Raw genomic sequence first — 16,538 nt, 5'->3', positions numbered from 1 at the left:
CGCTATGTACAGTTGCATTTGGTAATAACATGTTTACTGCTTGTGTTTTTCTACAGATATTATGTCATCACCGAAAACATGTTCCTGGTATCCTGGTGGCCCAATCAAAACGATTCTGCAAGCATTTAATAATATCCAAACTCAAAGTGAAGCACCACATCTTACAACTAGAGTCAGTCCACACACCAGACTTTTTTATTTTGTCAATTTGCATTTGTTTTGGCACCGAGTGCACAGACTTTCCCAAGAGCAGGGGGAAGGGGAAACACCTTATATTCTGCTTCCTAAAGTAAAACTATAAATTTCAAAATTCATTGACCAGCATTGTTTACTTGCATAAATGATAACCCTTAAACAAATGAACTACACAAGTTATTCACTTAATATATGAGATGAGATACAAGATAAGACTTTATTCAGCAATAGGGCTGACTTTGATAAAATGCCACTTAGTGCTAGTATGTGCCTTCTGTCATCTTTTTTAAATGATCTAATAATCTAATAAGATGATTTTTTTTTTATATTTTGTGTGAGGAAATAGATTGCCTATCTAGTTGCAAAAAAGTTACATTTAAAGAGTCTCATTCCGGAAAGGGCACTTGTGACCTGTATAATAACATGTGACCCATGTTTCGTGGAATGACCATGGTGTTTACCTTGGCTTGGCTGTGTAAAGTACAGGATATAAACTCGTTAGGTGTGTGGGTTCTGTCTCTCTTCCCTACCCTTGACTGCCCAGTTGGTCCAATACCCATTTATTATCTATGAAGCCTCTTCTGAAAATGAATTCCCTGGGCACAGCTGTGGCTCTGGCTCTCTTGGCGGCCACGTGGGCACAGATTGTGCCCAACCTCCTGCCCATCGTGATGCAGCCGGCGTGCGACTCTTTGGATGCAGAGGCTGCAGCTCTGGTGGCTCAGGATTACCTTAACGCCCAACACAGCAACGGTTACAAGTATGCCCTGAACAGGATTGAGGAGATCAAGATCATTTCCACGGTAAGTTATTAGTGTGGGCAGACGCCCCTTCTCTCTTCTATCGCCATTGTGTACACTATGGAAGACTTTCCTCTGCAAAAAATATTGTTAACATGGTTGTGCTCAGTCATATTTCAATTATTGTGTGTTATTTAATTACACTGACTTAATTTTGGAAAGGTGTGGACTAACATTACATGGCAATATATCAATGAAATTTCACTCAGCTCTCTTCTACCTATGTGGAAAAAAACTTCCGCTGTATTCTCTTTAGGCCAGCGGAGATGAGACCTATTTCCTGGAAGTGGATCTGCTGGAGACTGACTGTCATGTTCTGGACCCCACGCCTGTTGCCAACTGCACGGTCAGGCCCAAAATGTTGACGGTGAGACGACAAATATCATCCTTAAATAAACAGATCTCTTCCACTTGGGATAAAGGATCTTCACTCTGTGTCATCAAAATATGAAACTGGAAAGTAAACAGCTGATATGCTTTCTTCATCTAGTCTGTGGAAGGAGACTGCGACGTGGTGCTGAAGAAGGTCGCTGGAGCACTGACAGTCACAGCATTTAAGTGTAAAACAGAAGGTGAACCATGCTGCTCACATCGGCAGGCTAAATAACACAGGGACTAATCAATTTTGCAAGTGCTAAACTGCATGAATTTTCTGATCGTTACAGAGTCAACTGAAGACTTTTGTGTAGGCTGCCCTTATCTCCTTCCCCTAAATGATACGACTGCACTTGACTTTGTCCGTGCGTCTCTGGCAACTTTCAACAACAAAACAGTCAATGCAAGTTTTGTGCTGTTGGAGGTTGGAAGGATGACATCACAGGTAATATATAAACAGTATGTATAAAAATATATATACATATATCTGTGTGTGTATGTACATATAATATATAGTTGAATTGTTTATATATATATATATATTCATATGTTTAACAAACATTTTGTTTCAGATTGTGTCTGGTGGACCCATCTATGCAGCTGAATATGTTATTGTAGAGGCTAACTGTACTGACGATAACTGCGTGCCCCTGTCTGATGCTATGGCTGTAAGTGAATGAGGCATTTTTGCATTAAGATACGGATAGCATTTTAAAATTAAGGGCATATGTAATAGAATTTATATAGACTAACAACTGCATTTACCTTTCAGAATATGATATTTAATATTACTAATTAACACTATTTTTCTCCTCTCAAGCAACGGGGCTTTTGTAGTGCCAGAGGTATTAGCTCTGGACACACTGTTGACTGCAATATGTTCGCCACTATGGTAAAAAAAACCCTCCTTTGTCCAGAAAAATTGAAGAACTGATACCAGCATTGCTCCATATCAATATACTGTACATCTCTTAGCACATTTCCTCCTTTTGGGGGTCTCATATTCTCCTTCATTCATATTATTTTCAGACCCCTATATTGAAGACAAACGGCAGCGCAGATTCAGGTCCTGTATTGCCCACCATGGTCCAGGTCAACACAGACAAACTGACCGCCAGGCATGGTCTGAGGCACCACAAACTTACCTATCTCCATGACCCCGAGCTCAGTGGGCTTCTGTCTGCGGAGTCATCTGAGTCAAGTGAGGTAGTTCCTGCGGCCCCTGTAGCTGCCAACCCCGTCGCAGTTACCTTCCCAGCCCCGGCAGCAGTCCCAGCCCCAGCAGCAGTCCCAGCCCCGGCAGCAGCCGCAGACACAGCAGAAGTCCCGGCCTCAGAACCAGTCGCCGACGCAGCCCCAGCCGGAGAACCAGTCGCCGACGCAGCCCCAGCCGGAGAACCAGTCGCCGACGCAGCCCCAGCCGGAGAACCAGTCGCCGACGCAGCCCCAGCCGCAGAACCAGTCGCCGACGCAGCCCCAGCCGCAGAACCAGTCGCAGAACCAGTCGCCGACGCAGCCCCAGCCGCAGAACCAGTCGCCGACGCAGCCCCAGCCGGAGAACCAGTCGCCGACGCAGCCCCAGCCGGAGAACCAGTCGCCGACGCAGCCCCAGCCGGAGAACCAGTCGCCGACGCAGCCCCAGCCGCAGCAGAAGACTCCTCAGCCAGTGAGGCGGGTCCTGTTGTTGTTGTGAAAAGGGAAGTGCATGTTCCAGATGCTGCTGCTGCTGATATCCCTGCTGTTCAAGCAGTGCCTATTGTGCTTGTGCCACAATGCCCTGGGAGGATCAGATTCTTTTAAGTGTGTTTGTCCTCAACTCAGCACACTCCATATATTTGCAAAAACCAGCAACAGTGGTCATTGTCTAAACTTGATAGTATATATTGGACGTCCACTGCAGAGGCCAGATTCAACAACTCAATGTCATGAATATGTTACAGAAAAAAGGCAATAGCAACTTAAGGGTCAGTTTTAGTTCTAAGCAATTACAAATAAAGTGTGCAAACTTCTCATGTTGTAATAAAGTAAACATTTTAAAATCTGTGAAAGAAAAATTCTTTAGCTGTACAATGTCAGATGTTTTTAATAGCACATTGCTATGCCTCACTGAGTTCTACAAGGACATTTACCTTCACTGGGGTATCATCTCTGCACAGACTTCCCAATGAACCAACACTCCAAATATAAAGTCATTCATTCAGCCTCTTTACAATACAGTGCAGAGCTGGCTGACTGCCACAGTAATATACAAGCTCCTATGCAATATTTGTGGACCCACTCAAATGTCAACCAAAAATATTTTGCATTTTCTAATGAAAGGGAATCAATTGCCCAAACCATTTGCTCAAGATCATACTGAATGCACTACCATGAACTGTCACTGGTCCACAAGCAAAACCATGATTGACTGAACCTTAAATTAGCAATTGATTTCAAAACTACATTTCAAACAATTGCATATCAAACTGGATTCTCAACTATAATTTGTACAGGTTAAATGAACAGACTGAATCTAAATCTTGTTTGAAGTTTCAGGAGAATAGTGTGTAAAAGTTTTAGGAACCAAAAGTCATTTCACATGAAGTAATCAATACTACCAAGTTCACAGTTTATGCAAACATTCAATAAATCAGTTCCAGAGTTTATGTAAACACAGAACACAAAGGACAATGGACTTTTATCTGATGGCTCAAAAGTACTGCCAGAGTAAACTGTTACTTTAGCGCAAAACTGAGGAAAGAATCAAGTACTGGTCTTTCCATGAGACAAGAGGTAAATAGACCCTTCTGACATTACTACCAAGAACAAAAATCCTATTCAATATTATTTTACAACACAATACTTTGGAACTAGGTTGATCATGGCAGAAATACATAAATGTAAAATAAATATAAAAATGAGGCAGATAGTCTGATTTCATCCTTTATTTCCAAAAACAGATCTTTACTTGCGACCATGGTTTCTCTGGTTAGGTTGGCTCATATCCTGCAAGAGACAAGTGCATTAGTACATTGAATTAGGGGTTTTCACTGAAATCTTCCAATTTACCCAGTTACCATTGGGTTGAGTTCAATTGTAGAATTGAGTCTTGGAAGTGATGGTTGAGGACTATGGTGAAGAACCTTTGAGTCATCGGGCAGAGCTTTGGGCCTAAAAATATCCAGCTGAGGTTGAAGTTGCCCATTTAGAGCAGGGGCTGAGAATGGCAAGCTGTCAAATGATTGTTCACCAATGTGCCTTGGCATATTGTGTTTACTAGGAATAAGAGTATCCATTTGATCGCCATCCTGCTTGAGAGGTTTCTTCACATTGTATAATTTAGCAATCTGTTGCCTTTGAGAGCTAGCGGGAAAGGACTCGTCTAGGTCGTCACCTAGTCCCGTGGAAGGCAGCAGAGATCTTGAAGAACTGCTGGGGCTGTGCCATGGAGGACCTTGTTGTAGCAACACATAATCGTTCGGTTGCAAAAATGAAGGCTCTAGAGGTTGAGGCTTTGATAATTTTGAGTCACTCAAAGGTAACTGGATTTGTGAAAGGTTAGAGTTCTCCTCTAGCATCTTTTTATGAGGAGGCGACTGCCCATCTTGAAGCATGTAGTAGGGAATCGATGACTGGTCAACAACTTTACCCGGATCCTGCTTTAGATGTTCAGATTGGCTTTGCTTTTTTCCATGGGCCTCTGGTTCGTTATGCACCCTTGAAGTGCTTGGAAGTTGTGCATATTGTTTGATGTAGGGCATAAAGTTATATTGCATTGCTGGGTCAAATTGGTTCTTTACATCCTCAGTAAGCATCCTTTGGGGTTGGTTGTATGGCTCACTTTGTTGCTGCAAATTAAATCTCTGATAATACTGTAAAATTGGATTCTGTGGCAAACTTTGATATTTTGCAGGTTGGGGCAAAAAATAAGGTTGCATTGGTACTCCAAGTTCTTTTGGCGTGTTAGGGTAATTCAGATGTGGTGATGAAGGGTTGCCATCTGGCGGTGGAAAATATTGTTGCATTATTGGTTGGCTTCCAAACTTAATTGACTGAGATGCAAGACTGCTCCAGGATTTACGAGGTTCGCCGGAAACATCAGGTGCAGGGTTCACACTTGTGTCATGGTGTTCAGAAGTGTCGATTAGCTTAAGGGTTGATGCTGTAGGAAGCACAGGCACATTTGAGTCGCCCAATGAAGAAAGGAATTCAAGTCCAGTGTAAATAGGAGATGGAGAGATTACGGTATTATTTACAACAGGGAGGATATGGTGGTAGTGTTGGTGGAAAGAGATGGGTGGACAACAGTTGTAAACTCCAATTGGGCAAATCAGAGGGCAGTTTACGAAAGGACTATATTGCACCCCTGGTTGAAGAGCATGTGAAGGTGAACCAGAATGACTAGGTTTTACATTAGACGTGTCCTGGGATTCAAGTGCTGGCTTTTCAACAGATTCAGTGTAGACATGGCCAGGTCGATGTTCATGATTTGGTAACCACTGTTCCTGAGAAGATCCTTTAGGATAAGATTGAGGGTAAAATATATTCTGATAGTAAGGTGACAACACCCCATGTTCAGGGACTTCTGAATCAGGAGTTTGTAACTTTTGACCTTGTGGAGCTGCAGGTTTTCCAGTGGAAGGTTTCTGTGGCTCAGTAGGGTTGACGACTTCTTCCACGTCACCTTTTGGGATTTGAGATTGTGGCTTTTGATTAACATTAGGGTCATATGGGGGGAATAACTGATGCTGATAATAAGGTGGCAGTTGGTAGAAAGGAAACCGATGCAGCTGTGGCTTTTGACCATGTGGAGCTGCAGGTTTTCCAGTAGAAGGTCCTTCAGGGACTGAAGGTTTCTGTGGCTCAGTAGGGTTGAGGACTTTTTCCACGTCACCCTTTGGGATTTGAGATTGTGGCTTTTGATTAACATTGGGGTCATATGGGGGGAATAACTGATGCTGATAATAAGGTGGCAGTTGGTAGAAAGGAAACTGATGCAGCAGTGGCTTTTGACCTTGTGGAGCTGCCGGTTTCCCAGATGAAGGTTTCTGTGGCTCAGTAGGGTTGAGGACTTCTTCCACATCACCCTTTGGGGTTTGAGATTGTGGCTTTTGATAAATATTAGGGTCAGATGGGGGGAATAACTGATGCTGATAATAAGGTGGCAGTTGGTAGAAAGGAAACTGATGCAGCTGTGGCTTTTGACCTTGTGGAGCTGCCGGTTTCCCAGATGAAGGTTTCTGTGGCTCAGTAGGGTTGAGGACTTCTTCCACATCACCCTTTGGGGTTTGAGATTGTGGCTTTTGATAAATATTAGGGTCAGATGGGGGGAATAACTGATGCTGATAATAAGGTGGCAGTTGGTAAAAAGGAAACTGATGCAGCTGTGGCTTTTGACCTTGTGGAGCTGCCGGTTTTCCAGTGGAAGGTCCTTCAGGGACTGAAGGTTTCTGTGGCTCAGTAGGTTTGAGGACTTCTTCCATGTCACCCTTTGGGATTTGAGATTGTGGTTTTTGATTAATATTGGGGTCAGATGGGGGGAATAACTGATGCTGATAGTAAGGTGGTAGTTGGTAGATGGGAAACTTGTATGGTTGTGGTTTTTGACCTTGTGAAGGTACAGGTTTCTGTGGCTCAGTAGGATGGAGGACTTCTTCCACGTCACCCTTTGGGGTTTGAGATTGTGGCTTTTGATGAACATTAGGGTCATATGGGGGGAATAACTGATGCTGATAATAAGGTGGCAGTTGGTAGAAAGGAAACTGATGCAGCAGTGGCTTTTGACCTTGTGGAGCTGCAGGTTTTCCAGTGGAAGGTCCTTCAGGGACTGAAGGTTTCTGTGGCTCAGTAGGTTTGAGGACTTCTTCCACGTCACCCTTTGGGGTTTGAGATTGTGGTTTTTGATTAATATTGGGGTCAGATGGGGGGAATAACTGATGCTGATAGTAAGGTGGTAGTTGGTAGATGGGAAACTTGTATGGTTGTGGTTTTTGACCTTGTGAAGGTACAGGTTTCTGTGGCTCAGTAGGATGGAGGACTTCTTCCACGTCACCCTTTGGGGTTTGAGATTGTGGCTTTTGATTAACATTAGGGTCATATGGGGGGAATAACTGATGCTGATAATAAGGTGGCAGTTGGTAGAAAGGAAACTGATGCAGCAGCGGCTTTTGACCTTGTGGAGCTGCAGGTTTTCCAGTGGAAGGTCCTTCAGGGACTGAAGGTTTCTGTGGCTCAGTAGGTTTGAAGACTTCTTCCACATCACCCTTTGGGATTTGAGATTGTGGTTTTTGATTAATATTGGGGTCAGATGGGGGGAATAACAGCTGCTGATGGTAAGGTGGCAGTTGGTAGAAAGGAAACTGATGCAGCAGCGGCTTTTGACCTTGTGGAGCTGCAGGTTTTCCAGTGGACGGTCCTTCAGGGACTGAAGGTTTCTCTGGCTCAGTAAGTTTGAGGACTTCTTCCACGTCACCCTTTGGGATTTGAGATTGTGGTTTTTGCTTAATATTAGGGTCAGATGGGGGGTATAACAGATGCTGATGGTAAGGTGGCAGTTGGTAGAAAGGAAACTGATACAGCAGCGGCTTTTGACCTTGTGGAGCTGCAGGTTTTCCAGTGGACGGTCCTTCGGGGACTGAAGGTTTCTGTGGCTCAGTAGGTTTGAGGACTTCTTCCATGTCACCCTTTGGGGTTTGAGATTGTGGCTTTTGATAAATATTAGGGTCAGATGGGGGGTATAACAGATGCTGATGGTAAGGTGGCAGTTGGTAGAAAGGAAACTGATGCAGCAGCGGCTTTTGACCTTGTGGAGCTGCAAGTTTTCCAGTGGACGGTCCTTCAGGGACTGAAGGTTTCTGTGGCTCAGTAGGTTTGAGGACTTCTTCCACGTCACCTTTTGGGGTTTGAGATTGTGGCTTTTGATAAATATTAGGGTCAGATGGGGGGTATAACAGATGCTGATGGTAAGGTGGCAGTTGGTAGAAAGGAAACTGATGCAGCAGCGGCTTTTGACCTTGTGGAGCTGCAGGTTTTCCAGTGGACGGTCCTTCAGGGATTGAAGGTTTCTGTGGCTCAGTAGGTTTGAGGACTTCTTCCACGTCACCCTTTGGGGTTTGAGATTGTGGCTTTTGATAAATATTAGGGTCAGATGGGGGCAATAACTGATGCTGATAATAAGGTGGCAGTTGGTAGAAAGGAAACTGATGCAGCAGTGGCTTTTGACCTTGTGGAGCTGCCGGTTTTCCAGATGAAGGTTTCTGTGGCTCAGTAGGGTTGAGGACTTCTTCCACATCACCCTTTGGGGTTTGAGATTGTGGCTTTTGATAAATATTAGGGTCAGATGGGGGGAATAACTGATGCTGATAATAAGGTGGCAGTTGGTAGAAAGGAAACTGATGCAGCAGTGGCTTTTGACCTTGTGGAGCTGCCGGTTTCCCAGATGAAGGTTTCTGTGGCTCAGTAGGGTTGAGGACTTCTTCCACATCACCCTTTGGGGTTTGAGATTGTGGTTTTTGATTAATATTGGGGTCAGATGGAGGGAATAACTGATGCTGGTAGTAAGGTGGTAGTTGGTAGATGGGAAACTTGTATGGTTGTGGTTTTTGACCTTGTGAAGGTACAGGTTTAGGTGGCTCAGTAGGATGGAGGACTTCTTCCACATCACCCTTTGGGGTTTGAGATTGTGGTTTTTGATTAACATTAGGGTCAGATGGGGGGTATAACTGATGCTGATAGTAAGGTGGTAGTTGGTAGAAAGGAAACTGATGCAACTGTTGACCTTGTGGAGTCTGTGAAACCTGTGGTTCACGTTTAGAGTTGGGGTTCTTGGGATAAACAGGAAATTGGGTGGGGGGAACTTTGCTTTGACTGATGTTCTTGATCGGTCTTCCGCAGTTTTGAGTGTTCACTGGATTAGATGGCAAAATCTGTGGACAGTAAGCTTCAACTTTGCCATCCTCAGCCAGTTCAATGGTGAACATTCCATCCTGCAACAAATTCTTAAAATATTAAATTAAGTTTAAAAAAAAAAAAAAGAACCCAACTTTAAGAGTCATGATCAGCTATACCTTAATTTGCACGCAGGGATCGTAGCAAATAGAGATGACCACACCATTAGGATGAGTAACTACACCAAAGCCACATCTTTGAGAGGCCTCCATCAATGGCTCCCAATGACCATTATCTGAACGTGAAAATAAACTAGTTCCAATCACTTTCTCAGCAAGTAAAAAGAAAATTACATGACTGAATTATTTGAAATAATTCTGTACACTTACAGTTCACTTTGATTTGGTTAACAGAGATACTCAAATCCATTTTCACTTCCATGCCTACAGCATTACACAAGACCATAGGAGGATTATATGGAGACTGCCTCATGACCGGGCATGACATCCTCACTGGCAACCCCAACCAATGTAATGACAGAACATAGCTCTCGTCCTGAAATATGGCAAAAACAAAATTAGAATATTTTAGTGTAGACTTCCAAAAAAAAAAAAAATCCTTGAGAAATATTTAACATAAATTAGCCAACCTCTAGAGAGACAAAGCAGCCATCATAAGGTGCATCCAAGACTAAACCCCTTAGAGTTGATCTCAGTGAATAACCACAGTTTACAGGCAACTTCGACAGTGGAAGAGGGGACAGCTGACTTCCTGCAAAATGTAAGTTACCAATTTAACGTTATCGTGGAAATGAAGAAGAGAACCCCCCAAAACTATTTACAACTACCAATTTAAGGTTCTTGCAAACATAAAATGTTAGTGACAAATCTTACCTCTGTCAACGAAGAGCGCATGTCCAGGTTTGGAAACAGCATCTTGGACCCGCAGCTTCATCGAAGTCCCGGTACATTCTACTTTGGGCTCCATTTGCAGCAGCTGTTTAACTGCTGCACTGTCTGACCTTGGCAGGGAATGTACTTGCATTGAGTCTCCCCGACCTTTAATAACAAATTAAAAGGTCATTGTTAAGATATGCTACTTTTCTCAATTATGTTCTGAAGTACATGGGGGAAAGATTAAGTATACAAGAGATTTACTATAGGCAGATTTTGACGTACCCATGTCTGCTTGGTAGTCTGCATCAACATGTGTACCATTGGGAAGCTGGACATCTTTGGCACCTCGTGGAGAACTGCGCCCAATAAGAATTCTTCCTTTGCGAACATTAACCCATTTACCGTGAACGACTGTCGAGTTCCCTCTTAGTTCAAACTCCCGAATTGAGGAGGAATTGGATGTGTCATTCATCGTCTGCGCCACGCAATGACAAAGGGAGGCAGTCGCCACAAACAGCCCTATACACATCCATATCTCACAATCACCTTGCTTCCTCCACGCCATTGGAATGAGCTGTGTGGCACGCACGGCAGAACACTCAGCATGTGCCGCAAAAGCTTCTCTCTTCGCCGCCCAAACCCTTGTAAAGGTTGACGCTGCAATTTGAGGCCAGTTACAAACATCTTGATGCAGGTGGGACCAATTAGGCAGAAAGTGACTTCTGCGGCCTCCTGTTGAAAGGTCCAATGAAAGCTATTATTCCTCATGCAACATATTTAAACTAAACTCCTCTAAATTATCAATAATAACTTTTATTTGCATAGAACCTCATGTACACAGCATGCAATGCTAAGTGCTTTACATTAAAACCGTAACCCTATGTCTGTGGGGAGAGCATTTTCTATCCAATTAAAACAGTAGACAGTTGAAGATCTTTTGTAATATTTCATGCCAACATATCTTCATATCTTCAACATATCTATCTTTAGTTTATTTTCAAAAATAACTAATACAAATAGGGTCATTCCAATTAAAATATATACTGCCCTGGCATACCATATATACTGTCATGACATAATTATGTTTTTTTAGAATTGATTGAACACTTATCATTAAAAAAATGAGTGCTTTATAGAATCTACTGCAGTAAATGTTGTACAGCTGGATACTTCTTGTAAAACTAATTCCAAAGATCTCCACTTCTATAACAGAAAACAGAATTTGAAAAACCAGGGAAGATCTTCAACTGAGCTCCAAATCAGCTGTTGTTAGCCACAGTTACATGACATCCAGGAGGTTTTATACCATTTGCCCACATAATCACTTTAGCATTTTGATATTTCATTAATGTCAATTTCAGCAAATTTCCTTTACAATCTTCTCGGCCCTGATCTGGTTATACCCACCAGAGATATGCATGCATACACAAAGACAAGCCAAATAAATGACTACAAACTCTGGCTGGAATAACTTTTATTTGATCTGTCCGTAAAGCAACGTTTTATTATCTCTTTAATAAATGGCATTTTCCAGACTTGAAAATGCAAATCTGTCATAACGAATCCAAATGCAAAGGAAAAAAAGAGAACTTCTTCCCCTAGAATTGTAGTAAGGTTCATATCTCACAAAGATGGAGCTTATTACCAATGTCAAAATATTCCTTAGGAAAGTGCCATCAAATGTTTTGACATGCCGGGGCAGCAGTTTAAAAATTAAACTCACAGTAGCAACAGATCAGATCTATTTTATGGCACAGAATACAGTTATTATCAGAATGTTTTCACAAGACAACTTACAAATGGTCTTATTCCAACCAACACCATTTTCCATAAACTTAGTGTACAGTATCATTTTTATTTTTAATATACTTGTAGTGAGTACCGTGCTATGACAGTTTCTGATACACTTGATGAATGATGCACAAGGCAAGTCATTTGAAGATGTTTACCCGGCAGCCTGGGTTGACAGTCAACTGCATTCATTCCCTTGTAAAATGTGGCTGGTTTTATGAGAACTGACAGATAAGCAGAGAATTAACTGTTAACTGAAAATGTGTCTAAAGAAGCTGTTAAATGTTTTAGTGATCTGAAAGTTAAACAAATGATTCCTACAATCATTAATGGGTTGTAGCATTTTTTTAACTGACAATTGGTCCAAGGGGTGAGTGTTTGGTGAGGGGCCGGGAAAGGTACGGTAAATAATAGAGAAAAAAAAATAAAAAAATTAAAAAGACTCCAGTGTGTAGTGTTTTACAGCAAAGGCTGGCTTGCAGATTGACGGAATGTCCGTGGAGTCTCCAGGATGTAGTGACAATATCTGAGAGCTTCAGCTAGGCTGACCTTACACTATACTCAAACAACATCCGAATAACACAGCAATTTTGAAGACCACATTCAATTACAACAGCAAAAGCATGTAAATAAAGAGGTGTGCTGGGGGGGCGGGGGACTTTTTTTTTTTTTTTTTTTACTGGGGGTCTTTTTCAACCAAAAAGGGCAAAAGAACAGATGTTTTTCACCGGAGTGCTTAAGCAGGGAGAGGGTTGAGTTCTGTCTGTTACTCAAAAAAAAAACAAAAAAAAAAAAAAAAAGGGGGGAAAAAAAACATCATGCAACTTTTAAAAGAAACGCGCTGATGAACAACATCAACCTGGCATTTGTTATCCAATGCTTTTAAAAAAATGCATATAGAATATTAACAATACTGCTGACATTAACAGTTGTTAAGTGATGCTTATACAAGGAGTCCAAATTTACACAACCTTTTATCACACCTTTGCACATTTTATTTTTGGTAAATATACATTTAGACAATTTTAATAAACATGCCAAAATTGTAGTGCCCAAAAGTTGGTAAAGCCCAATGTTTAGTGTTGGATGAAAAGGGGGGGGGGGGGGGGGGAAGAGAGAGAAAAAGAAAATAAAAAATAGAGACGTTGTATATAAAAGTGGGCTGTGGAAAGAGTATCATTGTTTGCAATCTAATCCCAGAAGTACTGTCAACACAACGGGGAGAGGTGCTAAGTGGATGGATTGGCGGCGAGGTTGCTTAATATCCAGACTTCCTCAGGTAGTCAGCCATGGTAAATGCTTTCTTGTTGAGAGTTCCGCCATGGACACCCTCCTTCCCCAGCACAATAACCAATGCTGGAGCACACATGGGGGGGAAAAAAATAATAAGAGAAATGAACAAAATTGAAGAGTCCCCCCAGCCCCGTAAACAGGGAACAAAAGGTGACATAGGATCTTACCACCACCACTCTTCATCGCTATTAAAATCTTCCAAGACATTTGACTGCTCGCAGACAATTCTTAACAGCAATATTTTCTTTTCTCTTCTTTTTGTCCCTCAAATTTGAACTAAGTGAGCCGGATGACATTAAAACCCTGAATCCCTCAAGTATTTTGCCATTGCGTATGCCTTCTTATTCAAAACACCTCCATGGATCCCTTCTTTGCCCAATACAAGAACCAAAACTGAAAGAGAAAAGATAGAAAAGGGGGAAGTTTAGAGAAGTAAATGGTATAGCAGAAGCATTAGTATTTAGGAAGTGCATAATTACAAGTGTACACGTTTTCCCACTTCACGCAGCAGGAAGGAGCATGCTTGGATGGGAAGGGGAAGCCTCGACTAATCTGATTTCAGAAATAGATTGCTGCCCAGGATATGATTGGGGGCGTTAAATGTTTATAAGTTGGGGTTCTGAATTAACAAGTTTCTTTGCCAAAGTTTTTTTTAGGGCTTACTATTTTTGAAGCACAAAACAGCATCTTCTGCTTACAAGTGTCAGCAATATCGGGTACTTGTCAGAATCAATTTACTAAGCAGGACAGACTTTTGACTGTTAGTTTGGGGTCAGTACAGCATAATGTCTGACATAATCAATTAGACACATCCAACATAGTATGCAATGTTAGATTTTGGAAGCAGAACATGGCTGCTCTGCATAAGAAGAAGCTTTCTCTAATAGCTGCTTTCTTTAATAGATATGCGACATGGCTCTTGGCGTCAGATTTGGAGATACTCCAAATACTACAATAATGTACTACAATAATAGTATGCACCATACTATTTCAGCTCGGTATTAAACCAAAATCCAATCGCTGAACTGGTGCATATTAATCAGCTAGGAAATAGAATGCTGCCTGGAGAAGTGTCCATTTTGACTGAATAGGTAAAAAAAAAAAAAAAAAAAAAATTTACAGGGAGAAACTTTTAATTCATGTACTCCGTTGAAAGAATACAAGAAAGAAGGTGCAGTGATCAAAAAGGAAGCGTCGGACAGGAATGGAAGCAGGGCAGAGGACAAGAAAGGAGAAACATCCTGTAACTTGTGTCGAGTGCAGCAGTCGTTGGGTGGAGCGCGGCGCACAAGAAGGGAGAGACTGTTCAATGCACAGCGGACAAGATTTCAGCACAAACAGATAAGTCTTGAGAAACTCACTTCGGTGAACTTTGCCCAAGAGCGTCATATGACGCGGCAGCTCGATTTCCTCGCCCTTCTTTTGTAAACACATGAGGTCATGTGAGCCCCCCCCCCCACACACACCCATAAATGTGATGTCACAAATACCCCACAAGGCTTGCATCTTCTGCAGTTCCACAAATTTAAACTCCACTTTATAGATATATATATATATATAAAAGTTACTGTTGTGCCAAAAAAGAAAAACAGATTTACCTCTTCCAGCCTTCCCTAAAGAGACATTGTACGTTGCTTCTCCGCCTTGGGTCTTCGTCCTGAGGTCCATAGTCCAGTCCCCGTCTATGAGGAGGCTGTCTCTGATGACGGAGCACTTCTTCGCACCCAGGGTGAGTCCGTGGGTGAAAAAGCCCAGGCGATCCTTTCCGACGAGGATATCGATTTCTTGAGACTGGAAGAAGAAAAAAAATAAAAATAATAATAATAATAAAAAACACATCAACAAACAGTCAAATTACAAAAATATAAATAAAAAAAACTGCCTCCACACACGCCTACCTGCCAAACAATTTTTGACAGTGAATTGTCGATAGTATTGTATAAGTCTGTTTATTACATATAGACTTTTCTACGTCAATTTGTAGGCCTACTGCATATTGCCAGTGTTTGGTAGAGTGTTCTGGTTTATTGCACATTGCCATTTTTTCCCCCAAGTTGTGTTCTTATAACTTGAATACTATTCACGCCCATCGTTCTTTAATGCGAGCAGCTGGAACGCTGCAAGAGACGAACAAACTATCCACCGACGCCCGTTTCGACCGACGTGAAGACAACGGCCGTGTGCGTGCGGGCGAACGGCGCTCCCTCTTCATTCACAAGTTGTTTCCGTCTCGCCAGCGGCCGGAGAAACGTGTCCCGCTTGAGCAGCAGCTAGCCGGCACGTTAGCGCGTTTCGCTAGCTCGCCCGCTCGGCTCCGGCCGGCGCCGCTCACACAAAAGCACGCGAGGTGCCACAGCCCTGCCCGGTCCCAAACTGCAGCCCGACACTTAAAATGGAAAAAAAAAAGACTGAAGGAAGGACGGACGGAAGGCGCACACACACACACACACACACACACACACACACACACGGACACAACTGTTCTCCCGGCCCAAAACGTCCCGCTGGCCGCGTGCGTTTCCCCCCCACGCTGGACCACGACGATTAACACCGGGCACGGCGCACACGAGGTCTAATCCGGGAGCGCCTCCTCTGCGGGGGGAAAGCGGCTCCGAACTGGGCCGAACGCCCAAGCCGCCCGGCTAGCCGATGCTAGCCAGCCAGCTAACGCTAACCCGCTAGCCAGATCGCGCAAGATAGCGGCGGTGTAAGAAACCAAACCGCGCCGGGGGCTGTAGCGCGGCCGAGCCGGGACCGCGTGTCTGCCCGGCCGGCCGCCCGCCCGAACCCGGGGTCGCTCGCCCTTCTTACCGTGATGTTGTTGAAAGCACCGCCGGTGTGCGCCGCCCAGACGTATTTGGCGTCCGTGTACCCAACAATGGCGCTGTCCTGACAGCAGCCGTCGGCCATCAGGTTGTCTACATATCCTTGCCAAGACATGTCGGAGAATCTACCGGGACACGAAGAGCGACGAGAGGGGGCGAGAGGAGAGCGAGGCGGAGGCGGAGGCGGCGGAGGAGGAGGCGGCGGCGGCGGCGACGGGGCGCGGGGTTCGGCGTCACTTGGCGGCGAGCGGAGCGTCCTCTGGTCGGGGCCGAAGGCTCGTGCAGGAAAGAAGGCGCGGGGTGGAGTCCGCCGCGGGCGCGCGCAGATCCCTCCGCACGGGCGCGCGCTCCGCCGGTTTATTTATGTATTTATTTACTTTTAAAGCACGACGCGACTATCGATCGAGTCGTTAGTCGGTCGAACGGTTTCTGGCTTAGATCGCGGACGCGTTAATTGGATATCATTGATTTGAACTGTGAGCGGAGTAGTGTGGTTC

The 16,538-nt window shown here is 43.7% G+C and overlaps 2 protein-coding genes across 2 annotated transcripts; one reads left to right on the top strand and one right to left on the bottom strand.

Moving 5' to 3' along the window:
• Positions 1-782: 782 nt before the first annotated feature.
• LOC307237681 (alpha-2-HS-glycoprotein-like) lies at positions 783-3,063 on the top strand (the record flags this gene model as incomplete). The annotated part of the gene is made up of 8 exons (XM_080010441.1): positions 783-998; positions 1,252-1,362; positions 1,486-1,567; positions 1,661-1,815; positions 1,943-2,038; positions 2,191-2,262; positions 2,400-2,669; positions 2,725-3,063. The coding sequence occupies 8 exons, from the start codon at positions 783-785 to the stop codon at positions 3,061-3,063; spliced, it is 1,341 nt and encodes a 446-aa protein (XP_079866567.1).
• Positions 3,064-11,589: 8,526 nt separating this feature from the next.
• Positions 11,590-16,316, bottom strand: LOC307237793 (profilin-2-like). The gene is made up of 3 exons (XM_080010558.1): positions 16,028-16,316; positions 14,815-15,007; positions 11,590-13,279 (listed from the first exon to the last, which is right to left on the bottom strand). The coding sequence occupies exons 1-3, from the start codon at positions 16,154-16,156 to the stop codon at positions 13,182-13,184; spliced, it is 420 nt and encodes a 139-aa protein (XP_079866684.1). The 5' UTR covers positions 16,157-16,316; the 3' UTR covers positions 11,590-13,181.
• Positions 16,317-16,538: the final 222 nt, after the last annotated feature.

The sequence above is a fragment of the Zeus faber genome (genome assembly GCF_960531495.2).
Source record: "Zeus faber genome assembly, chromosome: 12".
NCBI lineage: Eukaryota > Metazoa > Chordata > Actinopteri > Zeiformes > Zeidae > Zeus > Zeus faber.
Note: the sequence above shows the minus strand (reverse complement) of the source record. Positions and strands in the feature narration are given on the sequence as shown.